General features: G+C 41.5%; 1 protein-coding gene across 1 annotated transcript; it reads left to right on the top strand.

The window, feature by feature from the left end:
- Positions 1-497: 497 nt before the first annotated feature.
- On the top strand, positions 498-24,599 carry LOC308074272 (brain-enriched guanylate kinase-associated protein-like; the record flags this gene model as incomplete). Its single annotated transcript, XM_080413656.1, has 6 exons — positions 498-568; positions 3,043-3,204; positions 4,824-4,890; positions 16,441-16,548; positions 19,343-19,426; positions 23,046-24,599. 6 exons carry the CDS (start codon positions 498-500, stop codon positions 24,597-24,599), a joined length of 2,046 nt encoding a protein of 681 aa, XP_080269782.1.
- Positions 24,600-27,755: the final 3,156 nt, after the last annotated feature.

The raw sequence follows: 27,755 nt of genomic DNA on the forward strand, positions 1-27,755 counted from the left end.
CGTTGTCGATTCTATAACAGGGGCAGGATCGATTACCTTTTGGGAATTTAGGAGGTGTTTATTATTTGAAATTAGAAAATGAAAAGGGCACTTGAAAACAGATTAGAAACTCTTTGTGCATGGCTCACTCAATTACAAGTGCAGAAATTCAGGGTAATACATTACAATTTCAGTTTGTTCTTCCAAATTGATTTAATTGATCGCCGCTGTTCAGCTCCATTGCCCCATATGCTGGCTCATTTCCAAATGCAGAATCTGGGTTTTCCTCTGGAGTCTTTAGAGCTGTGCTGAAATGTGCTGCTAAATCTGTGGGACTTCAAAGCTGTTTTTCTCTGCTCTCTTGTCAGGATCATCGCAGATAGCCAACTCCTATCTGCCTCCCCAGGCAAGACTTAGAGCTCTCTATGTTGGTTTGTGGTTAAAGTTCTCACAACCAGCAGCAGCCAGAGTCAACAGCACCAGCTATACACACATGAGAGCCGGGCAGAGAGAAAAATATGAAAAAGATATATATAGGCAAAACTGCCCTGAAATCCCAAAGAAATGGTTGCAAGCATCAGAAAAGAAGGTAAGATGAGGCTGTGTGGAGTGGGCTTTAACATTCTGAATGTCACCAGCGTCATTCATCCTGCATCTTTCCAATGGTGAATCCATTTCATTCAGTTTCACCAACACTCAAACTAGATCCTCAGCAATGGCATATTGCCATGAACCATTAAGACAATCATGTGGCACCCATTACTTTTAATAACTCATCTTAAAACACCTTCATTTATCATTTTATTAACCGACTCAAATCCAAATTCTGCATCCATTCTGCATTCGAGACACATTTTCCTTTTGAGTTGCATTCATCTGATGTTCATTTTACACTCAACAATCTTGCTGTTAATCATCAGGATTCATAAATAAAAAAAGGAGGCTGCACAGCCCGTAGCCACGATGCAATATAGTTTATTTATCAGGATTTAAAGAACAATAATAATAATCTGATGTCATTAAAAAGGAATGGCTGTGCTCAGACTTAATTAAACTGTGATAAGAGCCTAGAGCACATTTCCATGTGCTTTGGTTGTCTGGCGCAATGCCATGTAATTTACAACATCACTTGCAGCTTGTTGGACAGAGGAGAGGCTGTTAAAGTTGTGTTTTCTAGTAATGTCAAGAAAGCAAGTTTTAAGCCCACAAGACCCACACAATCTTTAGCAAGAGTCATAAGAGTTTTATTTATTTATATAATATATAAATAATATATATATAATAATCTATTAATACAAAATGGTACTGTAACATCTAGGACAGGAAGGTGTGGATTTGTTACACACATCTATCCAGTAGAGTTCATACCAACAAATGATACCAAAACAATAGTTAACTTTTCTTTCTATGGCTGCTTTGATTGAATTAAGACATTCACCTTAAGGTAGCAGCATATTAGACAGCTCATTAGCGGGGAACCCACCCCTTCTCTCTCTCACGACTTAAATGAGTCATGCCCTCTGACAGGCAGGCCATTGTTCATTGTCCTATATTCTCACAAAGCACAGTCAATAAGTATTTCTATGGACATCATATTCACCTCCTCTCCTTCCCAAGTTCACTAATTGAGGTTGTGCACTGAGGTGAACTCTGAGACCTGTCAGTTGGCAGCAACATGGTATTGAATTGCACCAGGAGCCAACCATCCATCAGTCTGGCAAAATGCTAAATCCCTCACACCGCACATTTCATTACTTCCCATCTGCGATCTCTCATTAGCCCATCCGTCCCGTCACGGCTAATTTATACTTTGTCACACGACTGCGACGTATGACAAATGTGACGTATTGTCAGGTCTGTCACAGATACTGTATTTTGAGTTGAAAATAATTAGTTTTTGACCTATGAACATCGCTTCTCTGAGCATGTGTTCATACCCACACTCATGACTACTCACATGCTTGCATTGATTTGTGGCTTTTTGCTTCATTGTCACACTCTTACTTACTGCAATACTTAAATCACAACACACGCACGCACGGACGCACGCACGCACTCACGCATGCGCACACAAGCACTGTGCATACTTAGTCCAATCACTCCCTATGATACCATTCATACAATATTTCACCAGCATTCATGAATCATCCGTGGACGTGAGTCTGGGGCTGGGGAATCCCTCTCCGGTCTTTCTGAGATTTTGACAGTGGAGTGGTGTGGTAGTGGAATTCACCATTATGGTGATTGGAGCTCCTTTCCCGGCTCTGCTTGCTCAATGTCAATGGGAAATCATTAGTATTCCTCCTTCATCCATCTCCTCTTCCAGGATGGTGGCCTGCATGCCCACCATCCTCCTGCCTGTGACGAGACCTTTCCTTCCCAGGATTGAGTTACACTCTAGCTCAGTGGTCTTCAACAGGGGGTCCGGGACCCCTAGGGGGTCCTCAGAGTTACTACAGGGGGTCCGCCAAATCTTTGTGTGATGGGGAACATTAGCCGAAAATAGCAGATCTACAAGGTCACAACGCCTCCCGCTGCGAGGAGTTGTATATCTGCTATTTTCGGAGAGTTGGTGTAGAGAGGAAAATAGCAGTAGAGCCAACGGTCAAATTGACTAAATATAGAGGGTTTAAAAGATTAACTGTCTGAAAATACACATTAATGTGAATCCAAAATATGAATAGAAAAGATAATGTATGTCAAACAAGTTTATGAAGCTATCTATGAAATATATGAAAAGGTTTAATCTGCAACACAATTTAATACAATATGTAGTTGAGGTCCCTGCTTCATCTCTCTCTCAGCTAAGCTAAAAAAAAAAGAGACAAAAAAGAAAAAAACGTTAAAGCCCCCTGCTCTAGCTGCACTTCATTCTTTTATTTCTCCTTCTCCCTCTGTCTCTATCTGCTCTATCTGCTCTCTTCTTCTCCAAACTATTCTTGTGAAGCTGAAAGTACAGCATGTCTTTGTGATTGTGTTCCTTTGGAACGCTCCTGAACATTCTTAACTTCTGTCCCCTGACTCTGTACTGTACTATATCTCCCCACCGTTTTGTCTGTCCAGTTCACTCCATGACCACAAGGATGACATCCGCAAGCGCTTGCAGTACACTACCCACAAACTAGAGATGGTGGAGACGGAGTTCGATTCCACCCGGCAGTACCTGGAGACAGAGCTCCGTCGTGCTCAGGAAGAGCTGGAGAAATTCACAGATAAGCTACGCAGGTTTGTGTAATTTTATTGTTGTCTCCGCCAGGCCGAAGGCACTCCCTGGGTGCCAGAGCAGAACCTCTACCCCAATTCTTTCACACCGGTCTGTTATAGCGCCACCAGGATGCTGATGACTTGACATCACGCAAATAGGTACACAGTATCTATAGTCTAGCCATGTGATCAAGATGTATCTGTCCGGTTTTTCATATTCCATCCTGATTGGCTAACATCCAGTTCCAAAGTTTGCAGGAGTGGTCAGTTTTGAACAAAATGCCTCAAATCATGAACGCAGGGTGCGATTTGCCGGAAAACTTTGCACGCACATTCCCACTAGGCCAAGGAAGAAAAGCCACCCTAAATCTTTCAAATCAGCCTCATGGTGGCGCTATAACAGGCCGATGTTCGCGTGAAACTTTGCACGCACACTGACTAGAGGCCAAGGAAAAATCTCTGCCCTGCATTTTTCACATCAGCCTTTTATAGCACCACCAGGAAGTCTTTTTATATTACTCTAACATATTTTGTCCAAACTTCATGCGAATCGGTACACGATACACATTATCTCTATAGTAATGTGATCAAGACGGATCTATCCGATTTTTCATATTCCATCCTGATTGGCAAAGATTGTCATCTAAAGTTTGCAGGAGTGGCTCGTTTTGGACGAAATGCCTCATGAACTTTTGATTGTCGTAAAACGCACATTCCCACTAGGTTGAGGAAGAAATGCCACCATTTTACATTGGCCTATATTATAGCGCCACCAGCAGGCCGATTTTTGAGAAACATTTTTTTTTATAATACTCCGACAGATTTTGTCCAAACATCAGGAAATCCTGCAAAAACGTAATCAACATTGATCCCTCAACTTCAACAGATTCCACAAACCTCTATAATGACTGAATTCCGAACATTGCTGGCCCACAACAACCCACCACCTGGCGGAGACCTGTGCTCCGAGGAGCACTTTTTCTAGTTAGACATGATTTGGTCTGATATGATCTGTCATTTGGTTAAATTTATGTACTATCGGCGATAGAGATAACAGCGAACCTCTGATCAAAGTAGCCATTCTTTTAAAGTTTACACTGTTTAGTTGAATTTACTGGTAACAAAAATGTACTGGTGAAGATGACCTATTATTTAGCTGGGAACCCCCTGGAACCCCTCAAGGAGCCCAGAAAGAACCACTGTTTTGACCGGCCATTCCGGACTCATATCTCCCTCAGGTCTTTGTTTTATGATATGTCTTTGTTTTAGGTCTCTGCTGCCTTCTTTCCATATCTGTCTTGTTAATGGGACTATAAAGGCCAGAGTTTATCCACACCCTCTGAGGCCTGGTAAAAAGTGATAATACCACATCGGACAGAGAGCTGGAGAAGATAGAATGCCTGTAATAATTCCACTAATAGAAAGTCAAGGTGCAGGAACAGCTTATCCCATTAAGCTTGCTAATGCATTGGAAGCCAACCAGACAAAGATGTTGGGGGTGGGGCGGCAGAGAGAGAACAGAAAGAAAGAAAGAAAGAAAGAAAGAAAGAAAGAAAGAAAGAAAGAAAGAAAGAAAGACATCATCTTGTTTGGTTGAATCCAGAACGATTTGAATAACTATGATGTGTTCTTTCTTATAGGATACAGAGCAGCTATTCAACTCTGCAGAGGATCAACCAGGACTTGGAGGACAAGATGCAGAGGACGGTGAGAGGCAACCTGCACAACTGTTTACACCAGTGACACCAACATTTATGTCTCACAAAAAAGAAAAAAAAGAAATTTCAAAACAATTTCAGAAAAAAAATTAAAAACATATATATTCATGGATTTTTATAAATGTATCAAAATAGTTAAAATAGCAGACGATGCATCACGATGCATTGTGAGCTTGTAGATCTGCAATTTTCTGTATTTTTTAAATAGGGCTTAAGTGTTTTTAGTAATTTTGTACGTTTGGGTCCCTGGGACACACTAAATGTATATTTTGGGTCTCCAGCTGAAACAATTTGGGAACCCCTGGTTTACACTTTCAAGACCAAAAATCTCTCTCTGATTGGGAACTACTGTATTTCAGAAATGTCTGTGTGAAGCAGATTCCAGTTACAAGCTGTACTTCTTCTCACAGTAAGCTCTCTCTTAAGGCCAGTCCACGCCAATGCAACTGGTGCATTGGTGACACCAACTAAGTGAGTGACAAATTCATTTAGTTGAAAAGATATACGTATATAATCACCATAGATTTCAATAAGTAACCACCTATCCTTCATCAAAACCTTGATCAGAATGAACTAATATGCATTACAGGAAGGTTTTCACACCGCAAGGCAAAATATCACCAGTTAGCAACTTGACTACTACAGTACATCACTACAGTACATCACACTAAAGGTCCACTGGGTTACTGGCACCCCAACCCCCTATCCTCATCACGACACATCTACAGTAGATGCACCAGACGCCCTGCTGCAGTGTGCTGTATGCAGTTACGTACAGCGAGTTGGGCAGTGCTTGGTTTTTCATCTGCCATTTCCAACATGGCAGCCAAGTAACAAACAATCTCATTTTAAAGCTAAACACTAACAGTACACTAAAGTATGTCTCTGAAAACATTTGATATGATAAATTGGGATATTTTAGGTGATAAATACTGTAGAACGCAATGCATTGACATAATCATATTTGATTAGCTCTGCCTATAGTTTGACAGAAGTTTCACTGTGTTGAGCTGCATGGACCTCATTTGCATCAGGTTGAAATCGACCAACCTTATGTAAATAGTTGATTCATCAACTCACCGTGTTGTATCCATCATGCACCACTCGCCCACATCGGAAGCACACCATAGAAAATTAATTGGATTTATCGACTTGACATCAGTCAACGGATCCATCCTCTCTTTTTATGGAGCGAGGCCTGCAAGCTGGCTGAGGCAGTAAACTCAAGTGATACTGTTACACCAGGGATATTCAGCTACAGTACATTAGGGAGGGGGCCACAATTGCAAAATGACTTGAACTCAGGGGCCACAAGACTGTGACAACAAAAATGAACAGAACTAGTCCATACCCGGTCGACGCATCCGTGGGGGGATATGATCTGGCAACCCGGGAGCCATTTATCCCATAGCTCCCGGGGCCATCCCACAGCTGGGCAGCCGTAACCATGGCAACATTCTTTTTACATAAAAACGCGAAGATTAATTGCTCCAGCCACTGAGGAGAACCGGGCAGAACAGATTTGGTCTCACCACCGTCGCTCACACCACCCTCACAGAGCTTTGTGAAATTATAGGAGGATGTTCTTGGCTAACGGCTTCAACGGTAACCGTAAAAAAAATTGTGAATAGTGAATAATAACTAGACGCGTCGCAATTCAGGGCAATTGCAGAGTGTGGTTGCACCGACGCTAGTCGCGGGTCGCTGCCGCCGGGACTCGAGGAATACGCTGGGAGGAATACCGTCGGAGGCTGTGCCAATTACATTGTCACGTAACTCCTGAGATCACTTGCGTTTCATTTTGAGAGGATTGATCCCCCCAAAATAAGGTTTTTGCATCAAACGGTTACATTTTGAGCATTTGTGGCGCCCCCTATGGATCAAAGTGGAAATTATTTTGGGGATTTGTTGAGTAAACCACACTTGACATGTGATTCAAATTTGGGATTGACTGGACGTTTTGTTCGTGATTTGTGGGCTTTTTTGTAAAACGGGCCCCTCCCGCTAACTTTGGAAGCCATTTACGGACGATTTTTTGTGAAATTTGGACAAAATATATGGGAGGAGGAGCTAAAAGTGTGTTTTGAAGAAAATTGAAATAATTTCGGACTAAATTATGAACCTCCCCTCCAAATCTGGTAACTCTAGCTCTTACGGTTTCAGAGAAAAAAATACTTGAATTTGAGTTTTTTCACTTTTTCATTAAAGCGGATGGGGAAATTTAATGCACTAATAAATCAATATCAATTAAACTATTTAACCAATCTCTTAGCAAAATACAAGCGCACGATTCCAGGTCAAGACGGTCATTTTGAGATATGGCACTAAATTGGGGAATAAAAACTGTGGGCTGTGATGTGTTTTGAAATATTGTTTATCTATAATAATAAAGTGTGAAGATTACTATAGTCTGGTTGCCCTGTTAGGGCAACCACACTAATTACTTCTAAATATACAAATTAAATGTAATTAATATTGATTAATTAACCATCAACAACTTTCAGCTGTGAAAAGCATTCAAAATGGGCATCTATGACATTGTTATTGTACAACCAACCATCCAATAATATTTTTTTCCATTTATTTTTACATTGGAATATGGAATGTGTTCCAGGGGACACAACAAAACTCCCCAAGGGCTGGGGCTTTGGCCAGCAGGCCATCAGTTGAATATCACTGCTGACACTATTTATGCTCTGAAATGCACTATGCTCATGGATTAAAGCAAACGAAAATCGCACGACTGCCAATGTTTTGTTAGGCCAAGTCCTAATCTGCGTATTGTGAAACAGCGTGAAAGGAGCATCCCCACACACTAACGCTGTGTTTCATAAACAGTTAGCACAATGTATGTAGAATTATGATGTTTTGCTAGCCATACAGCCAACCAGTTGAAGAATTTGCAGATGGGTGCTAAAGTCGGCCATACCAGCCCTGACAAAAAAGGATAGTCACTTTGTTGTACACTGTATTTTAAAACAAAACAAAATGCCAGACGCCAGAGGGTTAGCCTTTGCTTTTATGAAATATCTGAGATCATTAGGGGTTTCTGGAAGATTGAATACTCTTTCAATTTAAAATAACGAATAACCAAAAATAGGCCATCTACAAGCTTACAACACGTCGCATTGCGATTTGCAACCTGTTTAAGCTTGTAGATGGCCTATTTTCGGTGCATGGCATGCTTTCATAGAAGACATGCTGACTTCTATGGAATCCAAATGACTGAAATCAGTCGTGGCGACTGAGAACTTTAATCCATGTACGCTGCCGCAGCGCCGCTCCACAGCTCAGATTGGAACTATTGCTGCTTCAATTATTGTTGCTGCTTATCATTGCTGCATTTCATCACCCCAGCCTCCACCTGTAAGCTCTGATACTAGATTTGCCCTGGCTGGACTTTACTATCGTCACTTCCCACTCTCTTGTTTGTTAAGCTTTAAGGTGCATGCTTACAGGGAGTGACATGTTTAGAGCCTATAGATGTAAAAATCATATACACAGTATACTGCCATTCAATAAATCTTTTTCACATGAGTTGTCTGATTGACCTCTCTTTCCCATTGTTTACTTACCTCCACCACTCCTACTCAACCTCGTCCTATTTCTTTACTCTTTCTGGGGTCTTCATCTCTGACTGTCAAGTTGACTGGAGTTCATGTTGCTTGTACACACACATACAGATTTGTATTGACGTTAACAGGAACCGCCGTAACGATGTCCGTACGGCGTACGCACCACAGCGCTATCTCATGAAACATGGATGAGAGTGATGTTGATTTCTGCACACATACCTCCACTCAGGCACACATACACATGCACACACGCAGACACACACTAAGAGTGATTTGTGTTTGAGAACGAGTAGTGTAGCTGCTAGGAAAATACTGCTTAGAATTTCTGTCATTTCCTTTGCCTTTTTGTAAAACTATTTCAATTATTATAATTGAAACAGGACATCTAGACTACCATTTTAGCTCCCTAATCCATAATACAATTACACAGGCAACATGTCCCACCAAAAAACAAGTACATAGTACAAATTGTGAAACATAGGTGAACATAATGCACTGGTACAGTGTAAATGCCCAAATAAAAGTAACGTTTTGGTGTCGTTGCATGTCTCTCTCTCTCGCTCTACTCTTGCTCTGTGTGGAAAAGACTATGTATACTGCAAAAAACATGATCTGTTATATCAGTTTAAAAAATAACAAATTGTAAAATAAAGTCCACAACCATGAATGCAAACTTTAGTTGTTGTAATGATTTATCTGCAATTATAATAATAAAAAATAAAAAAAGATTACCTAGTTGCCGTTGACAGATCAGAAAAACATATTCAGCCTGAAATCTGATGCTGAAAGGCCAAATAGTTTGTATGTTGTATGGTATTGTATATTTATATTAGTTACGGACAGACACACACACACACACACACACACACACACAGACAGACAGACAGACAGACAGACATGACTGAATGCAAGGTCTCTTCCTGGCGGAAATGAAATAGGGTATATACAAAAATACAGGTTAGGCTGAACCTTTGGAAAAGGTTGGAAGAGTGTGTGACAGAGATTAAGCTCAAGGGTGTGGGTACTCGCCATTGCGTGCACAGCAGTCAGTGCACACACACAGACATCATACGTGCCATACATATAGCATGCATGCATTCATGCTCTCTCTCTCTCTCAAACACACGCGCGCACACGCACGCACGCACGCACACACACACACACACACACACACACACACACACACACGCGTATACACTTGTGTGTTAACACATTATATTCAGACACACACAATCCGCTGATCTGATTAAGTGTTTGGACCCATGCTGTGACCCTTGGCCTCTGTTGAAAGGGAGCATAATTGGAGCCGTGCCAGGTTGCAGTCTGTGAAGCAGTGTGGGAGAGCGTGTGAGACAAAATATCAATATTTTATATATAAGCTTGCTTTTCATAAATACAGTGAACAGAGTTAATTGCGTCACAGTAGTAGTCGTTATCATAATAACAACATTTACCAGTGATTGTGCAATTATAACGCCCCTTTGTTTCTCCTTTTGATCTCTACCTCCATGTGATCATGCTCTAACCAGTAATAGCATTTGAACATGCCTGCCTAGCAGCACAGCCTCTCTCAAAGCAATTACATGATCAAAGAAGGGAGAGAAATCAATGTCTAAAGTGATTGGCCCTACCTGCCATGCAACCTTGTTACGTCTGATTTATGCTTTGTCGTACTACACAACGGTGCCCCGTGACGAAAATAGCCGACCCACAAGCTCACAGTGTGTCGCGGATGTGACGCGTTGTGGACTTGTAGATCGTCTATTTTCGATGTGCGACACCATGGTATGATGGGAGCATAAATCAAGCATTAAAAAACGATTACAGGCCGACTGCTGCTCTGTCCACCTCAGCAGCAGCGAGTCCAATCACTTTGGGTAGAGAGGTCCCATTTTGTCCTGACCACTGGCTTCAGGCGATCATCAAAACTGAAGACGAGCCGCCTGCGCAGAAAGGCCCAGATTTAGGACTTATCTTGATTGAACTGGACCCTAATCTCATCACAAGTTTGATCCATGTGGTTCGGCTTCTCGCCAGCCACACTAATCGAAGGAGATTGTGTGAAATTATAACTCAACCTGAAGCTACAGTAGTTGCGAACATTACAGAGAAGAAGTGATTGTCAATTTGTGGCTATAAGGGCTCATAGCATAGCATGTACTGTACTGTCTAATGTTATATGTGTATGTCTCTGGCAGTCAACTGCTGGCTTTGCAAGTCATCAAATCACATTTTTCTCCCGACTTTCCTGTACCACTATACAAAAAACACATTTAAAAAAATGTGTCAATCAATGTTAAGAGTAAAAAATAACCTCCTCTCCAGAATATATACTTGACTGCTACTGTATGCATAACAAATTTGAATGTATTTTTTGTGGAAAGTGCATGATGTGTGGATTCTTCCTTTGTGGTGAACAAAATGGAACTTGACAAGTTGAATAATTCAACACATATGAAATATCTTCAGGCGACAGCCATTTAAAACAATGGTTGTCTTGCAGCGCTTGTTTTAACCTATTATCTATTCTGTAGTATTCCAGTGTAATCCTTCTCGCCATGTCATGCGGTGAATAGACGGCAAGCGTAAAATACCTTCTCATCATGGATCATTCCTTTCAACACATATACACACACACATGCACACACATCACTAAATATTCTTGTCATGTGGAATGACTTTGAAAACTGTTGGCTTTTCAAAGGAATTGTCTGTCTAGCACAGAGCCTTGGTGCAGCTAATCGGTTTTCATGGCAGGGGACGTTATGGGATTTCTTTAGAGGCGGGCCTCATTGGGATTGCCATTCCTTTTGATGTCATGTCATGCAATGGTATTTCATGGGGGGGTATGTTCCTTTGTAGAGCACAGTTCGGGCCAGCCAGGCAGTGACAAAGGCAGCTCCAATCAAATCATGCTTGTAATTAAAAGTTCTGAGATACCTACACTGACAAGGTCACAAGAACAAAAGAAATGAAATGGTTTCATAAGCAAGAAAATGTGGGATTAGCACCTGGAAGCGGTACAGTCTAGTAACATTGGAGTGATTGTATTCAGCGTGGCATGAAGGGCTAATTTATACATCACTGCCATCATAAAACACAGCAAACAAAGATAATAATAAATCAGCCTTTACAAGTTAAAGTCCATCTGCAGGTAAATTCCCAAAGCAGGTGATCCTGCTGCTGGGTGTCGAGAGGGTGAGTGTCCCGTTAGATCATCACAGAGTAACAGTGTATACCACATAAATAAGGCTATACTAGTCGCCCTATCAAAATAAAGCAAAAAAGCAAAAATCTAGAAAAACCTAGATTTTTGAAAGTGTCCACCAGGGATAATGTGTTTAAATGGATTCTAGGTAACTTTAAGCCTAAATTTAAAAATATTTATATATGCATATTTTGTATTTTTACCCCTGGGGTGTTTGAAAACAGTTTTTTTCTTTTTTTGATCTCGGAAGTTGCCTAGAATCCCTTTAATTACAAAGTTTGTCGATGGGAACAATTAAGAGCTCAACTTCATCTTGGGCAGTTTGAGACAGTGCTGAGGAGCTGTCCGTGGTGCTGAATTTCACAGACTATGAATAGAATACTTGCATACAAAGAAATGTAGCTCAAAGTCCTTTACATCCATAAATTAAAGAAGAAATTTAAACAAACACATTAAAATAAACAATTTAGAATAGGTCATGTGTAATATAGAAGCATAGCCAGGATAACATCAACGTAAGACAGTCAAAGGCAATGATAAAGTATAAAATACAAATACAAATACAAATATATATATATATATATTTTTCTTCATAAATGTAATACAATTTATATTTTCATCTAAAACACTTTTCTTTGCATGTCATTCAGTGTAATATAAAAATATTATAAATATGTAATCTATTAATTTAACATATGTACGGTATAACATAATTATCCAAGGATAGTTGACCATACATAGAATTAAACACAGTCAACGTGGCCAATGACAGCTCTCCCAATAATAATTTGAATTTTGCACAAATGTTTTGGGCAAGACGCCCTTTTTCAGAGGGCCAGAAGGGACATTGAACGCCCCTCCAGTGGTAATCAATGTAATAATCAATGTACATAAATACCACCTCTAAAACAAAGTACAACAACAAAGAAACAAAGAAGTCCCAGTAAAATAGAATAGTGGTTCTAATCTAAATGGACCCTTGCCGGGTCCAAATGGACCCTTACAGGTCTGTAACTCTGGGAGTGTACCAATGGAACCAAATGCACCCTTGCGGGTCCATTTGTTTCACTCTCAGAGTTATGGGGGTCTTTGAAATGTAAATGTTTGAGAACCACTGGAATAGAATAGAATAGAATAGAATAGAATAGAATAGAAAACAAAGAGTTACCAAATAAATTGGCAGGGCTCAGTGCAGAAGTTGGATGGTTTCCCAGCAACACCAGTGAACGAAATAATTACGGAGACCTGAGGCCCTGCAGCATTTGTTATTGTTGTTCTGAAGTCACAGACATCCACAAGGACTAAACTAACAGCCAAATAGCAGATAATAACTTCCTCATACATGGCCATTGGTGTGAAAGGTGTAAGACGGATAATGTCCCTAGTGAATGGAGGACCTGTGTTGGGAAAGGGATGTGTGTGTGTGTGTGTGTGTGTGTGTGTGTGTGTGTGTGTGTGTGTGTGTGTGTGTGTGTGTGTAGGGGGGGGGAGAGAGAAGCATCATTGTGATTCATTTACTTTGACCATGCTGGGAACTTGAGGATGAAGTCTGTGAATATTATATTAACCACATTCAACCTGGCGTCCCTATTTTGGGCATGTCATTAAAGCACACACATTTTTCTTATCTCGGGATACACATGCACAGCGTGGCTTCAACGTAGATCTCAGACCACAGAGTTATATAAAAACTACAGGATGGATGGCCCCGCCCCCACCTATTAGTTTCAATGAAAGTTGCTCACCCAGCGCATGCTCCCCAAGGAACCTTTTGAAAGGAGAAGTCATGCTGGACGCCGGGGATGCGCCATGACACTCATGGGTGGCAAACCTCGCACCGGAAGTTCGATGAATTACAATTACGAATCTGCCGGCTGGAATTGCAGGATAGAGAAAATGACGTTGGCGTCTCTTCCTTTTAAAATAAATTCCTTGATGCTCCCCCGGAAGTACACTCTACTACAGAATACCAGATTTGGACACTAGTTCAGGCTTGTTTCAAAGATCCCCCCCAGTCCTGGGAGCTTGTCTCAGACATGTGGCTAGCCTGTGACGTCATATGCTTGAGCCTAAATTAAAATATTAGTATAAAACTAATTAGTGGAGGTGCTGCTGTGTCCTACTGGCAGTGTGCATACCTCTGACCGGTCCAGCAGTTTGCAAGATTAGCTCCGGACACACAGACTGACACACAGACTGACACACACACAGACCCTCTCATAGATGCCTAGAATCGTTCAGAGCCACGGCATGAAAAATTCAAAATGTTCAGAAATAGTTCAAATAACTGATCTACAAACTGTCGGGGCTTAAGTGGTTAACTTCCACTTGTACTTGGATCACAACAAGAGATAAGTATAATCCACAATAGGGTTATCAATAATAGTTTGATAAAGACATTAGGGATTACTTGTATGATATGGACAAAAATTTGATGGGTTTGCCAGAGCTAACACTCTCTCTAAACTCTATGAAGTTCAACTAAAGTGAAACATCGTAAAAACTGGGTGAGAAGCTGTGACCCATTAGGAGCCTATACATTTCTCCTTGTTTAGTTTGCTTTCCACTTTTCATATCATCATCTTTTTCTAAAGACTGTAATAGATTCCACAAGATTTAAAAATCAACATTGTGCAGGCCAGGGTGGTGGTTATCTCCGGAGTGCTAGGTTAAACATCTAACATTTTGGGGCTGTTTTTACCCCAACAGAAGACTGTCATCTGGAGTTTTCTGCTTTTTCCTCTGTGAACCAACGTTCAGTAATTGGATCTTATGGGATTTAGGCTCCATTTGTTGTCCAGTGAAGAGGCAGCACCTCCAGCAGCCTAAATTAAACAGTTTTGGCATTTCTTAGAAATATTCTCACATACACACTGCTCACATAACTGAGTCTCCCCCAAATCAATGAATGACAGCCTTAACAAGTAAAACTTTTTTTCCCCCTAGTTTTATTCCATCACACTTCTGAATAATTCAACAAGCCGATCGATCAAGCCTTTGCTGGTTGAGCCGAGATACAAAGGTTTGATCTTGGGCCATGACTAATTCTAGTAGTACATAGTACTACATGGCAATTACAGCAACTTCTGATTCTCTGATTCTGTGTTTCTGTGAATAATAGTTGGATGAAAAAACAGGCAGAGACACACTAATGGACACAAATGGAGGACACAGAAACCGGAGTTCTGTGTTGTGAAATCAATAGCCCTTAATTCTCATTCATTGGATCCAACTATGAACAATTGATAACATGATAATATCCCTGCATATCAATTTCCCCTGCTGCCTTTCCCATTATGCATGGCACTAAGTGATAACAATATCTTAATGACAACCTGGCAACCATCTCACTCATACTGTACTGGGTGTACAGTATGAGTGAGATGGTGGTAAAGATTTGTGTGCTTAGCAATGACTCATCCCTCTTAACACTTTAATTAAAATCAGAGCTCCCTCCCTCTTTTTTAAATACATAACATGATAATGCTCAACATTACAATCCTATCTAGATTGACCGCTGCTCATTTTAGACAGTGTTTCAAGACAGTGTTTCCAATTTGGCCCTTAATCATGTCCTGGAGAGGGGTGATCAGTAAGTGAAAAAATATAGCGGATAGAAAAAGCTTTAACTTTGTAGATTTGTCCAAGAACTAGAATCTTTATAGATAAGATTGTAGTTCTTGTAGACATAGAGTGTAACTTATTAATTTAAAGTACACTTCATTTCTTAGAATTCATCATAACAAATTGGAATTTCAAGTCCATTTTACATGACTGTTTACAGGCATAGTAACATGTGATGTATCAACATGATACAGTAAATTTATTTAATCCATCATGTAAACAAAACTTGTGGTGAACTGATGACTGAGTTAGAGACTGGATCATAATGTAGTCACACCCACCTTCAGCACTGCAAAATATGAGCGAAGGTTTCAGAGTAATGGGCCAGGGAAAGATTGCCAAGGACTGGCTTGCCTTGAGAGCTGATTAATGAGTCCCTTACAGAATTAGATTTGAATATCAATGTTAGCCTATTGCTTAAACTGACATTAATTGCCACGTATTATATTGGCCCTGCGCCCCCTGTATTTCAAAACAATCACTGCCATTGAAAGATTATAGAGAAGAGAGGTGGGAGGCTGAGCATGGACTCTGTGCCGTATCATTTGTCAGCTGGTGCTTTGTGACTGACTGAGAGTGGTAGAAGGAGTCTGTGTGTGTGAGAGAGAGAGAGAGAGAGAGAGAGAGAGAGAGAGAGCGCTACGGAAATGGTGCCACTTCATCTTCTTAGTTATCTTTCATTTGTTTCATGAACATTGAAAATGACATGAATTTTTATCTTCGCTACCTTTTTTCTCTCTCTCACTCGCGTGTGCAGGGCGCACACACACAGGGCCTCCACACACACACACACACACACACACACACACACACACACACACACACACACACACGAGATTTGATATGAGCTCTGTCAACTGTAATCTTTTTTTAATTAAGACCTGCTGCTGGCACAGGCCTCAAAATGATATTGACCGACTGTCTTTCTCTTTCTCGCTTGTTTTCCCTCCTCCCCATCATCTCATTTTCTTGTATTGCTCCTCCAACTTTTCCCTCCCTCATCCTTCTCTCTTCATCTCGACACTTCCTCTCCTCACCCTGTACCTCCAAACACGCTTATCGCCTGCTCTCCTCTTCCTCACCCACCTCCTTGTCTCTCTTTGCCTACTCCCCACCACTTCCCATGCGGCAGTCGCAGCACCATGACGAGGAGAAGAGGGCCCTCAGCCGAGAGATCATTGTCCTTAACAACCACCTCATGGAGGCCAAGATCACCATTGATAAACTCAGAGAGGACAACGTGAGTATGAGCCAAGTCAAGTCTCATGTCACTTGAGACAAGTCCAAGTCAAGTCAAGTCAAGTCCAAGTCAATGCACCCTTGGTGACATTTGAGCGTCTACCTGAACTAGAATCTCAAAACAAAAACTTGGTGGTAATACAGTAAATTATCCATGGGAGCATGATCCAATATGCAGACTACATTTTTCTGTTTGACCTTGAGTACCTTGAAATCAATGGGCATCCTCAGGGCCACCACACGATTGATGGGACCTCATTTCAGGGGCCTATGGGAACCTGCTAGTGCTACCCCACTTTCCTTGGTGTGATTTCACTTCTATAGTTCACAACAGTAGGGGCAGCCACATTCAATTCCCTGTCCTTTTGCTTTCACTACAGATATTTGATTAAAATATGACAAGCTCGCCTTTTGACACAACCAGAAAAAAACCCACATGGCTTTAGCAGATTTTCCCAAGGGGGGGGGGGGGGGGGGGGCACAACTGACGTGACAATGACAAAGTCATCAATGAGGGCCAGGAGTTCTATTTGTGTTGGTCTTCAAAAGGCCTCGGGGGTCTCAGATGTCCCCTGGCAAAAAAAGAAAAGAGAAAGAAAAAGAAAATAAATGAAGTGAATGGAAAGCAGTCACTGTTACCTAGCAGGGGAAATGAGCCCGTCGAAGAGAAGGCTTTGATGTCTTGTCAAGAGTAACAGTGATAGCAGAGAATAGAGGGAACAGGGCTGTCCGGGCAAATTCATATTACATATGAAGAGGAGAAAGAGAGGACCTTAACAAAGCACCATAGGACCTTAACAAAGCACCATACACAAATAGTTATAGGAGGTCCATCATTTATTTCAGAATATTAATTAATGTGATAAAATACCATCCTTTACAGAAATTGTATGTATATTGTACCTGTTGATACACAGAGGCAAACCTTTTCAACAATGCCCCAGACATACAGTATTTCTGCAGGTCAAACGGCCAAACATTAGTGATGTTTACAGGCCCCATTGTACAACGAAGACCACTACAAAATTATCCAGTCCAGTCTATCAAATATAGCATTCAAAACATTAAAAAGCAATCCACTGGCAAAACTCTCCACCATATCCTGATGTTCTTGACCTCAAGACATGCTACATAGTAGAGCCTCGCTCACTGCATGTCCACACTGCCATTGATTGATTGAGGCAAAAGAATGTAAAACAACACAGTTACATTTATAATACTTTTGTCTAAAAGGTCCGACCAAAAAAGTCCTTGCGGTCTTGTTTCCGTTGGGGTCCTTGGCCACAGGCTCAGAGCACTGAGCTCCTTCCTATGGATTCTATTTTCAACAAACAATTCAATTTCAATTCAAAGGAGCTTTATTGGCATGAGAAAACGTACGTTTACAATGCCAAAGCCAGTGTCAAAATATAATAAAAACAGTTTAAGAAAATGGGGAAAGTATATACTGTTGGAGGGGGTACAGCATTGTGTTAAAACGCCTTGAATCACCAGAGAATGAGAGAGAAAGAGAGAAAAGGAGAGAGAGAGAGAGAGAGAGAGAGAGAGAGAGAGAAAGAGAAAGAGAGAAAGACATGGGCTTATTAGCCTGGAGGCTGCAGATAAGAGGAAGGCCTGTTTGGCTATACATAGTATAGCCAAAATAATAATAGTAACCAGAATGAATACATTTTTTGAAAATAGCAGATCTACAAGCTCACAATGCGTTGTGAGCTTGTAGATATAAAATAGGGCTAAAGTGGTAAATGTATGTTTTATAATGTAATGTAATGTAACAAGTAACTAAAGTTTTCAAATAATTGTAGTGGAGTAAAAGTACAATATTTGCCTCTGAGATGTAGTTGAGTAGAAGTAAAAATACTGATAATTGAAAATACTCAAGTAAAGTAAAAACACTTTATTTATTTATTATTTATTTATATTTATTATTAATTTAAATATAATACTTATACACATTATATTACAAAGAAGATTGTGCAATTAGATCGTGAATGACAGTGCTGTGTTTCTGTACAGAGTAGACTGTGCAGTCATGTCAGTGTAGTCAGTGGGATCAGATGCACACAGTTTCATGCAGTTAGCGTAGCGCATCGCATACGCTCCGCCGGGACCTGAAGCGGAACTGAACGAGAACGTGAACGAATCATTTGAACGAGTCTTTGCCATGAACTGAACGAGAATCATTCGTTCACCGAAATGAACTGTTTTTCCCATCACTACGCGCGCGCTCTCTCACACACACACACACACACACACACACACACACACACACACACACACACACACACACATCTAGTTATAGACGGTAATTATGATGTATTAAGGCATATAAGGCTTATTAACCAGGGATCCTTTTAAGAGTTAAGTCTTGCTCAGGGACACTTCGACACGTACCACTAGTACTACTGGGCGGACCGGGGGGGGGGCGAACCGGCGACCGTCTGTTTACCAGACGGCCTCTCTACCCACTAAGCTACGGCCGTCCTAGCCTGTCACACTGAACTTTTTTCTTGACTTAATTTAAACGTATTTGCTAAGAGACGTTCACACTAACTTACTGGTAGTTACACATTTTTATCTCTCTAACCGGGTCGGTTAGGGGTTAATACTGTAAGTGCCTTGCGCACGGGCACCTTGAGGGCGGCTGTTGATGGCAAGGATACTTTTTTTTTTGACCAGTCGGGATTCAAGCCATCAAGGTTTCTTCTCTGACCAATAGGCTACCACCACGGCCCTACTTTGACATACAAGTTTGAAGTGAACTTGGTGATGGATGATCTTTCTTGCTCTTCCAGGACCTGTACAGGAAGGACTGCAACCTGGCAGCCCAGCTGCTACAATGCTCCAAGTCTCAATACAGAGCGCACAAAATGTCTGAGGTGAGTTCTCCTAAAGGATGATTTATACTTAGTTGTATGCCGGTGTCATGCACCACAAATAGACCTTTTCAGTGCAGGACACGGTGTGCGAACAAGTATAAGTCAGGCATAACACTGCTGCAGTGAAGGCATCAGTGGTGGAAAAAGTACTCACATTTCTCACTTAAGTAAAAGTATCAATACTGCAATGTAGAAATACAAGTAAAAGTCCGGATTAAAAAAATTACTTGAGTAAAAGTACATACGTATTGGCATCAAAATGTACCAAAAGTAGAAAGCACTCATTATGCAGTTTTCAAATGTATAAAATGTATAGAAATCTTTTGAAAATAGCAGATCCACAAGCTCACATTGTGAGATTGCAGATCGGCCATTTTCAAATTAAAGTAACTAAGTAAGTAAAGTAACTAGTAACTAAAGTTGTCAAATAATTGTAGTGGAGTAAAAGTACAATATTTGCCACTGAGAGAGAAGTAGAAGTAAAAGTAACTGAAAATTGGAAATACTCCAGTAAAGTAAAGAATACCTCAAAATTGTACTTAAGTACAGTACTTGAGTACATGTACTTAGTTACTTTCCCCCACTGGAAGGCATCAATGTAATGATATGGTACAGAAACGAATGAATCAAGCACTATCCCAGACTAAGTCTTGGAGATTGTGTTGCAAATTACTGTACCATTTATTTCCCAAGTAACAGACAATGATGATGATTGTTAAATGTTCTTATGTTGTACAGTTAAAACAATTATGTTCCTTACAGGAACTAAGCTATTGAAAATAGGTTCCATTTTGAGGCTGCTATTCTGGAGACAATATTCCTTTATTGCAAGGGCGCCCGCTGGCCTAGCGGTCCAGGCGCATACCACATATAGGCTCTAATGCCCAAATGCTAATGCGAATCCCGATCCAGACGATCTTTGTTGTGTGTCACTCCCCGTCTCTCACTCCCTGTTTCCTGTCTGTCTCCACTGTATACTATGAATAAAGGCAGAAAACCCAAAGAATATATATATTTTTAAATCCTTGTCTGAGGGAGTTCTTAGGGGGTGTCTTGCGTTCACTGACAGTCACAGTGTCTCTTATTTCAGACTAATGACTGTATCAAGTGCTGTCTGACTGGAGTCTTGACAGTACACATTCTGAATGGATGAAAGTGACTAATTAGGTTTTAGAGAACACACGTAAGACAGGAGATGGGATGAGAAGAGATGAGGGACACAGCCATAATGAATGGATATGTAAATTGTAATTTGATATGTGGATATTTCAAATTGTAGTAACAATACCAAGCACTTTGAATTAAGTGCTGCTAACACAATTATCAATATCCTGATCAACGTTGGCAAATCATGCATTAATTTAATGACCAAAGTGAGCACGCAGTATTGCTGTATGGCTTTCCATTAATGAATACAGCAGAGCTACAGAATATATGACGTATGTTAATTAAGATTCATGTTAGATATCAATCATTGCTGAGCTAGCTTGTTTCGGAGCACATAGATGGCGAAGCTGTCACGTGTTCTTACCCTGCAGCCTCAACTACTTTCCTCCTCTATTCCCTCCGGGAGAGGCAATAGGATGCTAAAAATAGCTCCGACTTCAAACATGGTGGTTATTTTATGCCATGGCAAGCTTCTATTTCTTAACAAAGCTAAGTCAGTATTTTATCTTTTTCCATTCCCAGCTGGCGGCCCAGAGCGCTGGTTTAATTTGAATCCAAGCCATTCCCTGTGGAGATGATGTGTGTTTGATGGTAAAGAGAAGAAAGCAGAGAGAGAGAGAGAGAGAGAGAGAGAGAGAGAGAGAGAGAGAGAGAGAGAGAGAGAGAGAGAGAGAGAGAGACAGACAGACAGACAGACAGACAGAGAGACAGAGAGAGAGAGAGAGAGAAAGAAAAGTGATAGATAAGGAGAAAGTGAAAGATTGAATGAGGGATGTGTTATTGTTGCAGAAACCCAAGGGTAGAAAAGGAGAGAGATGAGAGAGAAATGGGGATGACATAAAGAGAGAGAAAACTCAGTGTGAGTGAGGAACTGTTCTCCCCTGAACCTGCTATAAATAGACAAAGAGGAACCAGTATGTAATTGACAAGAATACTTCCTCAGGCTAGTTTTATCAGTGGACATATTGTGTGCGTGTGTGTGTGCACGTGCGTGCATACTGTACGTGTGCGCATACGTGCATGCATACGTGGGTAGGCAGAGAGAAAATGTATACATGCCAAAGTTATAATGAAGTCAACAGCTGATAAGCTCCATTGAGCTGTGAGCTTTGTTCAATTTTCAATTATGTTACTTCATGTGGCCTTTCAAACATTTTGAGTGTGGTGAATGCAGAATGTCTATGATAATGCATATACCACAGGTACAGGTAGGTGAATGTCAAAGTGTGTATTAACAATGCTTTTTGCAAGATAAGTAAACAAACAATGTGGGAGAAGCAACCAGTAACAACAAATTAGTTAAAGAAGAATGCAAGAAAACTTTGACAAAAGCAAAGAAGAGAACAAGAAAAAAAAATGTTGTGTTCAGCGAATTTCTGACAAGTTCATTAGGGAGGCCGAGCAGAGCAAGTCCCATGGGGTCCATGAACAGGTTTGGACTGAGGGCTGGGAGAATGAATTACTTTTCTAAAGCAGAAGTATAGATTGAAATCTGTGAAGAATTGCACTAAAAATACCACCAACGCAAAGGAAGAAGGTACCAAAAAAATCACACCCAGTGTGAAGTGGGCGGTGTCTTGCTAGCTAATCACAATACTGAATGGAGTCAACCAATCATGTACAAAAAATGTATACATTTATTGAAACACTCTTTATGATGGAAAAAAACATAACTTAAAAAAAAAAGAATATGTTTTTTTTTAAGTTATGGTTTCTTATATAGGGCTATGCACATGTGTCATGTGACACTGGCCAATCACAGTCCTGAATGGACTGTGATTGGCCAATCACGGTGCAGGGTTAGGCAGGGTATATTTTTGGCCAATCACAGCGCAGGATTTGTTGTACAAATATCCAAACCTCACTTATAGGGGCGGTTTCACTGCCCAAAAAGTGTGACGGAGACTGTAGCTGATTGCAGAAAAAACACTTTTCATGCATCGTTCTTCAGCTTATAAACAGAAGGCTCTACTGGTATAAGCTGGGGAATGTCTCACTCAGCAGTTGCACTGAAACACCAAATAGCTTCAGTTAAAAGGATTTTTAATCTGCTAGAAGAGCAACAACGCTCTTCCTCAGACTTCTCAACAGACTACATTGTAGAAGTCTGAGGAAGAGCCTTACTGATCAAAACATCACTCTAGCAGATTAAAAATCCTTTTAACAGGAGCTGTTTTGTGTGCAGCAGATGTTTGTGTTTCAACTAGGTATTTCTTGATCCAGCATCCATCTGATTTGGTTTTGAGATGTGCATGTTTTTGTTAATTTAGTTTTGTCTCAGCACTTGCAACATTGTTGGACCTTTCACAATAGTTAGCTATATCCTTTGGTCCACACCTCAATCTTTAAAAACCATACTCATCTGTATCATCATCTCATCATTGTTTCACCTCTCTTTGCATGTCTGTCCGTCCATCTGATTGCTTGTCTATTGTATCTCTCACCCTCTCAGCTCCCAGTGGATTTCCAAGAACGTGTCAGTTCTCATATGGAGAAACATAATTGTGTCAGTGGGGCCACCATGGCGATGTGCCACTCATACTCAGACGCCGTGCCCACATCTGTAATCGCCAAGGTGCTGGAAAAGCCTGAAGCAGGAAGCAGTTGTCCGGCGACGCGTTCGCCCAGCCCACAGCCGCAGGACGGGGACTTTCTGTCTGGAACGGGGAGCACTGACCACCTCAATCGCCGCATTTCATACAAGAGCTCCGACTTGTACAGCAGCGACACGGCCCTCTACTGCCCCGAACGGTGGCAGGACATCGAACGCAGGCAGAGCGTAGACCTTCACGGTACCGGGCTGCTCCAGCTCCACGCCCAGAACTCCACCGATAGCAACCCCAACGAGGAGGCCTACCACTCGGGGAGTTTCTCCCCCCAAGAGCCTGCCTCCTCCTTCCGCCACCAAGATGAGTTTGGCACCGGGTCCCTTCCTGCCTCCAGTTCCTATTCCAGCTTCAGTCTGGCATCAGATGAGAAAGGGGGAGTTAGTGGAGGTTGTGGGCGTACTGCCAGCAGTACCTTATCCTCTTCCCATCAGGCTCTATATATGGACTGGCGAGACAGTGGGAGCGGGGACTATGAGCATAAAAGCATGTCTTCTTATGATAAAGACAGCCCGTGCTTCCCCAAGTCCCACAGCATCCAGCACATGGTTGCTCCCAGGAGCCCACAAAAGGGCAACTCACCAGCGTACACACGGACGGCGTCCTGCTTCAGTGAGCCATACCATTCCAGCACCTCTCGTTTGGCCTCTTCTCACAGCATGGGGTCAACCTCAGGGTCATCCCAGGCACGTGGCGGAGCTGCGAACAGCGGAGCCAGCGTCCAGGTCCCCGAAGACGAGCTGAGCGGCCGCTGGAGACAGCTGAGTGTGGAAGACATCAACTCATTCTCGTCTTCCTACCGCAACGTCAGAGGTTGCGTCTCTCCCTACAGTCTCTCGGAACGGCACTTCGCCATGGGCCCCTCCAGCAAGGCCAAAGTGGGGCCCCTCTACAGCAGCTTCCAGGAGGGAGATGACGTCTTCCACAGCCGCGTGCTGGACCAGTGTTTCGCCGTGGGCACTTCTTCACCTAATCTCAACCCAAGTCCCAAGCACCCAGGTCTTGGGCTTCGTAAGCAGGAGAAAACCCTGGCGCTGTACAGAGCCAAGGCCGACAGCCAGGACTCAGAGTGCAGTCTTTTCCTCTCAGGAAGTTCGAAAGAGAAGGAGACTGGTGGGGCAGCAGCAGCAGGGGGTAGCAGTCAGAAGGACTATGTCAACCTGAGTGCAGACAGCTCAGCTGAGTCCTTACACCAAAGCTCACTAGAAGCCTCCAGTCTCCAACACTACCCCTGTCCCAGGCCAAGTTCCCGTCCTCGCCCAAGTTCCAGTTCTGCAGTCAGCCTCGGACCCGCACTCCCAAAGAAGACCTCTCCAAGATACCAAAAATTTGGCAGCACGGGACTGACGAGGAAGGACAGTCTGACCAAGGCACAGCTGTATGGCACACTGCTGAACTAAGTGGATAAAACAGAGCTCTACGTTTTATGCATGATGATAATGATTCCTTACCCTACTGTACTGTACTGTACTGTATGTCTCCAAAGTACCCCTGCAGCAAACACATGATGGAGTGTCAAGATGTTGTTGTTTTATGTATACTAGCCAAGGCACGTTTTCGTTACTGTCTGCAATGCAACACTGTAGTTGTTTCTCTATTGAGGTATTTATGTCATGAGAAATTGTAGACACATCTGAGAGACCAGCTATTTAATTCTGTTATTTTTTTTGAATATAATGTTAATTTATACAGTTTAGAGCCATTGGGATGACCCTACATTATATTCCCTAAATAAACATTAATGAACAATAGCTAATTAAACACAGCAACATAAATGTAATCTGCTCCATCTTTGGTGTAAGTATTGTCAGGTAAACCCAGCAAAAGACCATTAACCACTTCGCCAAATCGCCGATCTACAGGCTCTGGATGCGATGCGTTGTGAGCTTGTAGATCTGTTATTTTTGAAACATTCGAAATAATTGAATAAATCTGGCCTGTGCTCAAAATAAGCATGCAAGGTTGAAAGTGATTAATTCCTGCTCTAATGGATACAGTATGGATAATGGAATGGGTATGGTACAGTGTAATGGTGTGGCACAGAACCTCCCAAGCAAGTTCCCTTTCTACACACACCACTATCTAGACTTAATTAACATGATGTACAGAGGACATTATGTGTAGAGGATCCTTCTGACTAGAGGCTGTTAAATACTAATTTCCACTATTTTCTCTTGAACAGAAATGCATGCCGTGTCATGCATATATGAATACGCTGGAAAAAAACACATATCCAGCTAAATTGTTTCTCAACTTAGGGTATGGTTTTCTCCTGTACTAAAGCTTCCAAACATTTCCACATTAGTAAATAAAATATGTCAGAAAATGCATATTTTATTGAAACAGTAGAATATCTATAACAGCCAGATACAACGTTTATAATTGGTCTGCATCCAATAGCAGTGATCTCACACTGGGAAATCTGGAAAAAAATCTAGAAATAGACTGTGAAATTATTGCATTGAAGTCAAACATACAGTTCCAATTCTGATTACATATTCTAATGGCAGAAACGTCAAATGATTATTCAGACAATGGCCAATTGACAAAATAGTCTACAGTACATTCAATAATGCCCTAATAAATGAAACTGGAGTGTAAGGATGTTAAACATTACTCTTTGACATTCTCTTGTGTTGAAATCAATATAGAGCATGAGACGAGAGGCTATATTGTATACTTAAATCATACCAGGACACTTCTGCATTTGCCTTAACTGTGTTCACTGAATGGAACTGTCTTCTATTGAACATCTGATAATGGTGTATATACTGTATTATCTACAGTGTTACAAGTGTTACTGTATATGAATGAACATACATTACACAGTAACATAGTCCATATGTTATTGCTGTCAGATGTGCAATCTGGGAACCCATTCGGTAAAGAAAAAGGAAAAACTAAATTTTTTCCCTATATTTTTGCCTCTGTGGGCACCACCTCCTTTTTTGTGTAGAAACAGGAACTCGGTTTGGCTCCTCCCCTTTCTTAGTCCGCTTCCTCCCGGGTACTTCTGTGTTTATTCCTACTAACAACGACACTACTTGTTTAGGGCAGTGGAGCTGACAGATTCTGCTGTTAGCAGCAGAATCTGTCTTGAGAGATTATCAGATGTGAGACACACACACACCCCTTTCAAACAGATTTCTACATTTATATTTCACTTAAATACTGGTGGCACCGGCCACACGGCTGTAATAAACCAAAAACATCCATTTGTTCTCCTAATCTTTAGGTTAGTTAAATTGGACAAGTATGTGCAAGCAAGGAGAAGCACAACATGTGCACAATTAGGTTAAGGGGAAGTTATTCAAAGGGGACAGCTCACACTTAGTAACCAACTGCTCATGGAAGTCATTTCACCTAAGCTAAGGAAACCAGCGCATTCACAGAGAGAGGGGTCAATGTTGGTGAGCGAAGCAAGCAAAACAATGTAATCCCTATATGATTTATACTTCGTCATACGGTGATGTCACATGCCGCAAATAGCCGATTCACAAGCTTACAATGTGTCGTGGATCGAGTGGTTCAGTACTCACTTTCCCTGATCTTTTCATCCAAGTACCCCCTTAACCCAACTACCACATTCTAAAAACTTTAAAAACTTAGGGAAAACCATATGATGCTATGAATGAATGACAATCTACATTTATCTTAACATTTCTGTAAGTTATAGTGCTTGGTGTGAACGGCCCTTTAGTCAAAATGTTTAAAATGCAATAGCATAACGGCAAATAAGTATTGCTTTCTATTCGATAATTGTGTTAGTCAAGTTTCCGATTTAATTTGGTTTAACACTTTACAGATCAGTAGATTTGCACAAAGTTTGTCACTGCTTTATCTTTAAACAGAACAGTAAAATAAATGTTTCCATTTTCCACTTTCTCAAGTACCCTGTGTAGTACCTCTGCATACCCCTAAGGGTACACCGTACCCCCATACACATACTGTACCCCCATTTGAGAAACACTGGAGAATGTGACGCAGTGAGCTTGCGGATCTGCTATTTTCAGTCCATGATGAAATCGTCGTATGACGGAGCATAAATTAGTCACAGTCTCGCCATTCCCGCTGGGAGTGAGACAAAAAAAGGTCCCACACACGCTGTGCTAAATGAAGCACTCCTCTGCTCTCACTGTGTTTAGCCTCTGCAATGAGGTTGATCTGCTGCCCTGACCTCAGGCTCGCTGCTACTGTAGTACATGGACCATCTGGAGGGACTCGGACACCTGCTACTGTTGCTGGCACAGAGGACAAAGGGACAATGATTAATTGCTGGGTAGATGGAATTTGTAGAACTTTTTCTTTCCTTTGCTGCCTGGATAGCTCTATGGATCTGAAAGGAATGGTGACAGGAATAAGCTAAATAAAATGTCTGGCAGCCACGCTTAGATGTTTGGAACGTTTTGCTTCTACCTCTCCCATTCCTGCAGATCTGGGCAATGGCTTATGGCTGTTTCTAAGATTTCAAAGGACCACACCGGTGGTCTGGCATGTTTGGATTCCACTCACCATATTCAGTGCCGAGCATTCGTTTGGTCTTCGAGGAAGCCAAT

Source organism: Gymnoscopelus braueri (genome assembly GCF_963280865.1).
Source record: "Gymnoscopelus braueri genome assembly, chromosome: 19".
Classification (NCBI taxonomy): domain Eukaryota; kingdom Metazoa; phylum Chordata; class Actinopteri; order Myctophiformes; family Myctophidae; genus Gymnoscopelus; species Gymnoscopelus braueri.